This window comes from Schistosoma haematobium, chromosome 2, assembly GCF_000699445.3.
Source record: "Schistosoma haematobium chromosome 2, whole genome shotgun sequence".
Classification (NCBI taxonomy): domain Eukaryota; kingdom Metazoa; phylum Platyhelminthes; class Trematoda; order Strigeidida; family Schistosomatidae; genus Schistosoma; species Schistosoma haematobium.
In genome coordinates, this window is record NC_067197.1 from 45,525,017 (window position 1) to 45,536,179 (window position 11,163).

At 37.4% G+C, this 11,163-nt stretch overlaps 1 protein-coding gene across 1 annotated transcript; it reads left to right on the top strand.

The window, feature by feature from the left end:
- Nucleotides 1–1,532: 1,532 nt before the first annotated feature.
- MS3_00007100 (uncharacterized protein) lies at nucleotides 1,533–4,601 on the top strand. The gene is made up of 4 exons (XM_051215357.1): nucleotides 1,533–2,750; nucleotides 2,795–3,026; nucleotides 3,071–3,286; nucleotides 3,346–4,601. The coding sequence occupies exons 2-3, from the start codon at nucleotides 2,796–2,798 to the stop codon at nucleotides 3,233–3,235; spliced, it is 396 nt and encodes a 131-aa protein (XP_051068570.1). The 5' UTR covers nucleotides 1,533–2,750; nucleotide 2,795; the 3' UTR covers nucleotides 3,236–3,286; nucleotides 3,346–4,601.
- Nucleotides 4,602–11,163: the final 6,562 nt, after the last annotated feature.

Genomic DNA, 11,163 nt, shown 5'->3' on the forward strand with positions numbered 1-11,163 from the left:
TGGGCTTCAATCAACAGAATATCAAGGGGATAAATTGTATGCAATAAATTACTGTACAATTTGCTAAGACTATTTTATTTTGCAATGATTCGTGTTACATCATTAGTACGTTGGTGACAATCATGTAAACTACAGTTTACAAAGAGAATATGATTACTATCATGCACAAAATATTACGCAAAACTGACCAAATACCCAGCAACAGATGTGCCTTTACGATTTCGAAGTGAAATGATGAGAAATATAGAATTCTTGTCACATATTAACACATAAAATCAGAACTGATAAAACACATTTAAAATGTGCAAAACAATAAAGTAGTATGTAGTTGTCCACGACGAGCTTTGACGCAATGAGCAATAGCGCTGTAACGAATATACGCTACTGAAATATTTTTGAAAACGTATTTATTGAAAATTGAACTTATCGGCTTCATGTGGATGTATCTATATGTTGTTTGATCACTGTTGTTGTGTGAAGTGATCGCCTATATCTTGAACCGACTCATGTCTCATCAAACCGTCAGAAATACCATACACCTGCTCATTGGGATAAAACAAATAATATACGTGTTATCAAATCTCTACAAAATGTTTAATTTATTTGAAACTATCGAGTCCACCATTGGTATTTGTACCTCATACCTATTGAGGTTACATATTTCTCTGCTGTCACTTCCCCTTCACATCATTCGATATCATGAGTTATTCAGAAATCTTTATCATAGTTGAAAATAGAGCTGGTGACAATAATATAATATAGCAAGTAGTATTTCTCGTATCTATCCAATACATAGTTTAGTGATCATTAATTAACCATCAGTCAGTCAATATTCGATAATACCGTGTGCTTACCGCGATGCGTTGCATTCACATTAGAATCATGTACGCCTTCATGTGAACGCTACTCACCAGCCTGTATAAACGAGACCGTATAGTTCATCCTCATTTGTAAATCCTAATATTTATTGTCAAAATATTGCAAACTGACTGGAGGCATCCACGCAAACTGTTGGATATCAAATAAGAATTCTAAAGGTGAATGATTTTCCACAGGATCTTTTAGTCGAATTTCCACTCATCATTTATGTATCCGATGAACTCTGAAGAGTCATGTCATTGTTCAAAACAGCAGCTTACGTCTTTCTGATTTTGAATGAATGATTAACTTACGTCAGTCTGTGATGAAAAGTACATAAAAGTAACGATTGCTTTACTTAGTGTACTTGGATTACATCAAAATTTTATATTGCCCTTTATTTGAAAACCGATCAATCATCTGCTTGTGTATGCGTGTGTGTAACTGGTGGACTCATGTTAGTTTGATTAAATTGCTCTTGATACAATTTCGTAAGTATGTCCTGCATTAATGTCACACATGTGCACTGAATGTGATCAGCTGATCTTTGTATCACACTCTTAACAACCATTATGAGACTGATCGTATTTGTGATAATCTGATTGGTTGAAACACATAATCTCTTTGTGAAATAAAAATATAAAAGCAAACGAGTATGTGATCTTTCGAAGACACAAGATATTCAACACCAAGCGTAAGTTATTCAAATAGTCATTAGTTTATTTAATCTAACACTGAAATATGTGTCCACATTTATGTATAATTTGTCAGTTACAGAGACAGTTGAATATAACAAATCGTTGTGATTGGCAAGTTGTACAAGCTTTGTGAAATGAAAGTCATCATTGTTAAGTGGAGTTAACTACAAGGAGTGGATAATTGTGGTGCAATATTGAGAATGGACCAAAGTTGTAAGTGTGAACTTCAGAGACCAAATTGGTAATAAAAGTAAAAAAGACTTGACACGGAGAGAGGGTCATCAATAGTGTACGTGGCGACAATCAATCGAAATATTATAATTCGATATTGCGAACATAGTCAGTCTTCGCAAAATTCCCTCTTTTCTTCATGAAATTTAACCGCCAATGCCGTACTCAGTTGTGTTTAGCTTTGGGATAGTTTACTGTAGTTTTAGTAAGAAGCACTGCCAAATTATTGAGATTTCATGAGTGGTGAAGTGGTATTCAACATTTCGCTCAGTTTCACTAGTTCCGTAGCGGTTTGTGAAGTGATTAACTGCAAACAGATAAAAACGTTTTATTGAAATACTGAAACAGATAAGTGTTTATCATAATTTACACTGTGGAGCTCAGTGGCCATTATATATCCCACACAATGGGCACAAATTGAAGAACCGCGATGGTGATCGAACGCTGTTATGTTATTGATACAACGGCACGGATAAGTAGGTATCATTTCCAAGTTTTGATTTGATAATTCCGAATAAATTGAGGATTGAGTAGATTTTTACTAATGAATAATATCTCGATAATATCCCAATGAGTAGAAGAATTAGATAATCTGACACCTAGTAAGCCAGTTCATCAGAGAATAAATAACCGTATTAAAATTGATCGAAGTTGAAACAGCACTTGGATTCGTTTTAATTCGGTTATTTATTCTCTGAAGAAGTGGCTTGCACTAACCATCAAAATATCTGATTTTTCTACTCATTGGGATATTACATATATATTATATATTTGTGACACTGAAAAGTGTTTATCATAACTTACAATAGGATACTCATCGCTCATCAACGATACCACGCGTAGGACTTGGCCACTGATTCGTCACACAATAGTCTCAGTGTTTAACTTTAATCCGTCTACGATATTGTAGGACCATCTCACACGATACTGAAAACACACTTTCCAGTGAACTTCAATTATAAGGTCAGTTTACCCTACAGATAAGTAGCTTAACTGTTTCATCTCAGAATGACAATTGGAAATATCTCCGTTATCGTTGCAATATTTACAACTCTATTACACAACACTTGCAAAGCTATGAAGGAATATTCACTTAAAACCACCATCACACGGCGTGATGATTTGGCCAATCGAACTCTCTTCAACTTCACTGATTCTAACACAACTGCGTTTGAAAATTGGATTGAGGTATCAGATGGAGGGAGATCTAAGGCTACACTAGTAAAACTTAAAGGACAGGTAAATTTTATTTATATATATAATTCAGCAAACATCACGTTTAGAATTATCAATCAGGGATATTCTTCTATCTTCTCACTCCACTAAAAAATGGATCAAGCTTTGCTGGAGTCCATTGGATAGTGCCTGATCGTGTTTTGCCAGAGTATGACGGTGTGATAAATGACCTACATAGACAGGGTCCACATTCTCGTTTCAGATTGTTCTAAGGCGAATGTTCGGACACAAGCAATTGTGTATCATGTGAGTCAGTCTTCGAGGTAATGTGATATTCAATTGTGTAGAACAATTCAATATCTTCCTTTTGAAATCTCTATAGACGTCTGGAGAACGAGAAAAAGTGAAAATACCATTTCGTAATTCTTCTGCATATCTTCATGGAACACCACTATCTAATTCAAAGTGCTCAGGATTAACTCATAAGTCACATATCGGTATAAAAGTATATGTAGGAAGCAATGAGCCGGAGAACCAATTTGGTCCAGGTTCCATTGAAATATTCACAATTTCAGCATACAAGGAAGGTCAAATGCTATCTTAGAGAAATCAAGCTTATATGAATTCCAGACTATTTGATGTCTAATACTTATTTATTCTGTGACCGTGTTTAGTTTGTAATAAGTAGCTTTATAAATAAATATCATACGCCTACCTGGGAGGTTTGAATGTTTTCATGGGTTTCTTGGAATTCATATAAACAACAATGATGGCAAGCGTTGATGAGAGTCAGGTATTTGATTGAACACGTATTCAAATGATTGAGAACATTTATGCGTTAGCTGTTCATGGACCTTCAGGTGTATAACATACATCAAAAAACCGTTTAATTCCGGGCTTCAATATGAATGATTAATTTCAAAAACTTGAACTTCAGTGAAAGAAATTCTTTTCCACGAACTTATTATCAAGCTGTACAGTCGTATATGGATATGAAAATCATTTGTTCTAGTAAACGTTCCATGAGAACATATGAACTGGGAATAATCGTGATTACGTGATCGATTGACTGCAATACTGGGTCACATAATGCAAATATAAACAACAAACTTGAAGCGGTGGTATCGAATAACAGTGCAAATGTAGTAAGATTATTGTAACAGTGATATCAGTTTAAGTGTAATAAATTTAACTACATACGTATGTTAATTAAAAAACACAAGGAGGCCATCAATGAAATCAGTGAAGGCGAGAATTAGATATTCACGGTAACCGAATTTAGAACTGCAAGTTTCCAACTTAACGAATTTTATTTCATTGACAAGATGAGAAACATCTTGAATGACTATCACAATCTTTAGAAACTGAATCACCAATCCAGGTAGCTTTCCTATGTTTCTTCCTAATGACCCGTCGTTTCGTCTTGTAAACAGAACGTCTAGAAAAGCTATTCTACCTCTATTTTGTTTCTCACATGTGAACTTTATGGACGTGAGAAATTCATTGAATCTCTCAAATGCTTCTATCGAAACAGTATGCTTATTACAAAGCATGGACGTATCGTCCATAAATAGGCAACAAAAAGAAAATTTGTCAGTCTTTTGTGTCAGTGGACCATAAATATTAGTAATAATTCACCGATGATATCAATAGAGTTAAAAGTCTCTATTTCCAGTCCTGTATGTTGTTCACAATAGTAGTATACAGTCTCTTTGAATAGGATATTTGTGAACAATCACTTTACACCTGAGTGACATCGTTTGTAATTTAGTGTTTATGAATTTGCAGACGCACTAGAATGAGTCCTTCATACTAGGCTTCATTACGTATTTCTGGAGTGGTTTTGAAATGTTTACCAATCACTATGCTACCTAATGGGTACTTATCTGACTGTCTTGTGTATGTTTGGTGGACCCACCTGTTGATTTGTGGGCTTTATCTGTCATCCGATCAATTCATTTTCGTTCTCATTTTTGTAAACTTTTTATTCGGCCATGTTTTGAAATTTATGATGATCTTTCAAGTTGTAAATCATATTGCAAATGTAGTCACTTTGTTCCTCTTATTTTATCAGGTTTTGTATTAATCTTACTTACTTACGCCCGTTACTCCTAATAGAGCGTAGGCCGTCGACCAGCATTCTCCAACTCACTCTGTCCTGAGCCTTCGTTTCTAGTTCCATCCAATTCTTGTTCATTTTTCTCATGTCTGTTTCCATTGCCCAGCGTAACGTGTTCTTTGGTCTTCCTCTTTTCCTTTGGCCTTGAGGATTCCATGTGAGGGCTTGTCTTGTGACGCATTTGCATCAGATCCACCGTGTTCATCAATGATGCTGCCCAAACACGTAAAGGTTTTTACATCTTCCAAATCGTCTCCGTCAAATTTGATTGGATTGATGCATGCTGTGTTGTATCGGAGAATCTTGCTTTTCCCTTTGTGTAAATTGAAACCTACTGCTGCTGGGGCTGCTGCTACACTGTTCGTTTTCTCCTGCATTTGATGTTACGTTTGGGATAGAAGCGCCAGATCATCTGCGAAGTCTAGATCGTCCAACTGCATCCTAGATATCCATTGTATCCCGCGTTTCCCTTCAGATGTTGACGTCTTTATGATCCAGTCGATCACCAGGAGAAAGAGAAAGGGTGAGAGTAAGCAACCTTGCCTGACACCGGTCTTTATTTCGAACGACTTTGTCAAATGTCCTCCATGCATGATTTTGCAGTGTAATCCATCATAGGAATTCCGTATGATATTGATTGTCTTCTGAGGCACGCCGTAGTGTCGAAGAAGCTTCCTCAGTGTTGTTCTGTCCACGCTATCAAATGCCTTTTCGTAGTCAATGAAGTTGACGTAGAGTGATGAATTCCATTCACTTGATTGTTTCACAATGATCCATAGAGTTGCGATTTGGTCTGTACACGATCTATCCTTACGGAATCCTGCCTGTTGGTCACGAAGTTGGGCGTCTACGCGGTCCTTCACCCTGTTTAACAATACCCTGTTGGAGACGTCTCCTGATATTGAGAGGAGAGTGATGCTCAGTACTGTCTTGAATTTGTTGAGTTTGCCAGTGTCCTGAAGAAAAGCCGTATTGAACTTTTGTGATGTTGTCCGCCCCATTTTTCAGTGCTTCTGGAGTTTAAATTTCATCTTGACGACCAGTAAGTGATGGTCTGAGGCTATATTAGCTCTTCTCTTGGTTCTCACGCCTTCCATCGCCCTCCTGAACGTTTTGTTGGTGCAAATACGGTTGATTTGGTTTTGTGTTGAGTGATCCGGTGAAGTCCATGTGGCTTTGTGTATGCGTTTATGTGGGAATATAGTGCCGCCTATGACCAGTTTAGTGAAAGCACATAGGTTTTCAAATCTCTCACCATTTTCGTTCCTTTCTCCCAGTACATGTCGTCCCATGATGTCCTCATATCCAGTGTTGTCCGTTCCAACCTTGGCATTGAAATCTCCCATCAGAATGGTCAGGTCCGTTGTTCGGCACTTCTCGATGATTGACTGCAGCCTATCGTAGAATTGATCTTTAGCGTCTTCATTGTATTCGATGGTAGGCGCATAGAATCGGATGATGTTCATTGAAATGCCCTCTTTCTTGGTTTTGAAGGACGCTTTGATGATCCTTGGTCCATGAGATTCCCATCCTGTAAGTGCATTTTGTGCTTGTTTGTACAGCATCAATGCAAATCCTTGTGTGTGTGAGGCATTTTCTTCTTCATGGCTGGAGTATAACAGGAGTTCTTCTGAAGTTAGTCGTTGTTGTCCAACTTGCGTCCAATGTGTTTCACTGATCCCAAGCACCTCTAGGTTGTATCTTCTCATTTCGGCAGCAATTTGAAAGGCTCTCCCGGTGTCCCACATGGCATGAACATTACATGTACCTAAATAAATGGTCGCTATGGTTGTCAGAAGGGGCATCGGCCACGTAACGTCCGAAGGAATTCGGCTTTCATCATGAGGCGTCATAGTTCTTATAAATAAAAACCTTCTGACTCCCGGGGCAGAGTTTAAAAGGTTTGAATAATTTTTTCTGGTTAGCGTTTTTTAGCGAGTTAGTTTTCTACGGGATGAGGTCGCCAACCCCATGCCTAACACTACTCCTTTATCCGGGCTTTGGACCGGCAGTAGCCCCCGGAGGGACACCAGGCGGAGTTTTGTATTAATCTAGTTCCCATCATTAAAGCTTTCGTAGATATCTCCTTTGTGTTTCTAATTCAAACGTCTTCTTTCGTTATTACTACTTTTCTTAAACTGATAGCAGCATTATGTTCATCTTACTACATTCACGTTGTGATTCGTTGTTAGCTTTCAGGTTTTTTGATATTATTCTTATAACGTCGAAAACTATCATCCTAAAACTCGCTAAAAATGCAACCATTAAGTGACCTGGTACAATGATCTATCAAGTGCATTATTGAGGATTAGTTCATATGTTGTCATGGAACTATTACTACAACAAAGGCTTTTCGTTGCTGTTCAAGATCGTACAGCTTGATAATAAATCTTTTACTTTATTTAGTAATTAGCTGGTTTCAACAATGGAATGATCACTTTATTAGACTTATTCCATTAAAGTTAAGGAGAATGATGATATTTTATTGTACATCTCATACGTAAAAGATTTCCGAGTAGCTATCGATGAACACAAAATCTATTTCGCATCTTCTTAAATAGTGAAAAAAATGCTCTGTTGACGTCAACATCTCCAATTGGTAATTAGCATTCTCCGAACTGGCAGACAATTTATGAATATCCACGATCCCCTCCGCGAAATTCGAACCCAGGGCATTCGTGATCGAGCGCGAAAACTTAACCTACTGGACCAATGAACCGGCACACAATGATGTTAATGTTTCACCTCAACCGATCCACAAATTTGCGCGACCATCTTCCATAGTACTGAGGTTGGCACTTGTTTCTAGCCGACACACTGTATCAGGAGACACATCGTTGCGCACTCATTATCATGCACCAGAAGACACAATCCGCCCTCAGAGAGATAGCCTAACATATAGACATTTAAGTAGGCATCCAAACGTGTTAATGTCGAATTTTGATTAGATTAACTATACTGTGCAAATTTCATCCATTTCCTGAGCAGGATAACTGTCCCACACCCCGCGTAATTGCATTCTATGTGTCACGGTTTCCCACTACAACTACAAGTATTACATATTGAAGCTAGTTACTAGTGAGAACACGGTGATCATTAGTAAAGTTTCTCAGATGTGAAGACGTGCATTTACAAAGATCAGGAGTTATGTACTTGGATAAACCGACTTCGGAGTGCTTCCAGATATTTAACGACGGTCTAGCTAATATCTTTCCGTGATCTCAATTATAAAACGTCATCAGTTGACGTGACTTCTATTGGTTTTCATAGTTTGGTTAGTGTAACTAGAATAACACTGTTTATTCTTGGTTGTCGACTGACATAAACTGATCTGGGTTGATGGCCACGACATGTGTGGACTTGATGGAAGTTGGAGTCAGTGCAGAGTTATGGGTGTGCACTGGTGACCGTGAGAGTATTTGTGATAGTTCAACAATTCAGTCAGTTTAGCTGAAAGATCCCTGTATATATTCAAAACGATTGCCTATGTGATATGCAGCAATTTCGATTGCAATATTAGTTGCAACTTCACAAATTGTGGTTTGGCATTGCTCATTCATTTATTTGGTTTAAGTACTGATGCATGTTGTAGCTGTGGATGTCCACAAAATCAATAGCTCTGTACGTCCTCAATATTTGGCGCTGACCACAGTAGCTGAGGGCACTCATTCACACATCCGCACTAGATCACGAGTGAGTACGCTATGCTCAACATCTACAACCGCTGGACATCCTAGGTCAGTCACTTCTCGATATGTCGATAGCCCATCGAATTCATAACATACATACGATTAAACGACAATACAAGCATTGAATCAATTCCAATTATTATTTGACAGAATCGCTAATTCAAACTCAACAACGCTATACAACTAACATTTACTAGCTTTACAAATACAGTTGCAATTTCAGCTGACTAATGATTGCCTATCGGTTTGAGTTTGTGTACACAGATGGATGGTATTTACAATGAATCTGGATCAAACTGTCATTCCTCCAGGCAGTTATGAATATATGCGTGAATACCGAAACCAGATATTTGACTTAAATCTGAAAGTATTGATTCAGATTTCCAGCTACCACGACAGTACTCTTTAGATATACGAGATGGTACTGTTATTCGCTGTCTTTCTCCAGATGTCTAAAATGAGTTGATTAAAAACACGTTTAAGTGTTATACATAACTGTATATCACATTACCTCGAAAATGGTCTCATATGATAGACAAGTGAATATTCCCGAACAGTTACCGTAGAAGATCAATTTGAAAGTCGTATTTTGTCCGTGTCTATGTAGATCAGTTGAGATACCTTCATATTCCGACATACTTGGAATATCCAGGTCGTGGAAGACATCAACAAAACTTAGCCCATCTGGTCGTGAATTAGGTAGATAGAAGAATATTGCTGATTGGCAATTCTGAGCATAGTGTTAGTTAACTTATGTATGTAAATAAATTTTACCTGTCCATTTAGCGGTACGATTGTAGCTTTAGATCATCCTAAAAAAAATATAACTGCGTCGAATACCTCAGTCCAATTTTCAAATGCAGTGGTTTTTGGATCAGTCACGTTGAATAGAGTAAGGTAAACTAAATCACCCCACTGTGTGAGAGTTGTTGGTGTTGAATCTTCATTAAAATAAGATGTCACTGTGTTACTGTTCATAGTCGACGACTGTGTTTCATCAGATTTCGAGGAATTTCCTTCCGTAATGTTGTAGGATTTGAGCAATAGAGATGTACATATTGAAACAACAACAAAGATATTTCTAGTTGCCATTCTGAGACAAAACAGTTTAGAATCGAGTTGAACCATTTATCTGTAAGGTAAAATAGAACTTGAATTGAAGTTTAGTTTAAAAAGTGTGATGAGTTTGTGATTACATTTTCGTGAAATATCGTGGATTGGTTGAGGTTAAACATTGACAATGTTGGGAACCAGATCAGTGGTTTAGACATCATGCTTTCGAGGGCCTTCAGGGTTCCTAAGTTTGAATCCTATGTGTGGGATCGTTAATGGGCACTGCCGAATTTTCGAGTACATGATTGAACGGTCGTTTGTGGAAGAAACATCTGGAAGTTGGAAAGTCACATGTAGAGTTTTTGATTGTATGCCTACGACAGTGCTACTACATTTAGCAGCATCCTAGAATTTTCGGGAAAACCTGGAGACATCTAAATTACTATAAAAACCCTTTATTTTCCGTACTTTGATGAATCTTTGGAGTGCAGTGTTTTTCAAGAACTTTGCATTTCTTCTCTCATGCTCAAGTCGCTGTGAAGTTCTGGCCTTGGGGTTATATAAGAGCCTAGGAACCGAATATAACGTTCACTTAGCAAGATATTTCAGTTTGACGTTTCCATATTTTCAATGTTGGTTCGAACTTCATCGGTTCATGTTCTCAATATGAAGGTATCGATCTACGTTCACGACACTTATTCTCAATGAATATATATTTAAGTTCACCAAAACTCGAAAAATGAATAATTTCATGTTGATATTTTACAAATATCAAGACAATGTTTCAAAGCACTGTAGGTTTCATATCAGTGTTTTTAGTTACTGTCTCGATATACGTTGGATAGGAACAGACTTTGCGAATGCAAGCTATTCACTAATAGTCCACAGTCATTCCATAAATCCTAGTCACAATGTTAAATGTTTTCAGTAAATCAATCGGGAATGCAGCACATCCCGTGTTTTGTGCTGCTTGACAATCTTCAGAGAAGCGTTCTTACACTCAGGAGAACTGGTGAATCTGGATACATCTTAACTGCAACCAGTAGAATAGCAGTTTATTCTGTTATCACCGATTTATTTGGGTAGTGAACAGCTCCCCAAAACGACTGTGATATTCACATTGATTGATCAATGAGTTAGCAAATGTTAGCAAATGAAGTAATTTGGAACTAAAGCCAATCTGCAAGCTGATGTCTTCCATTATGAGAAAGAAAAGCAAGACTTATGAAGATCAATCACACTGATTTATTGTCCCAGTGATAGCTTCCGATTTGTGTACAGACTGATGAGTGATGTTTACACGAATGCATCTATGATTCTAATTTGAGTAGAACACATT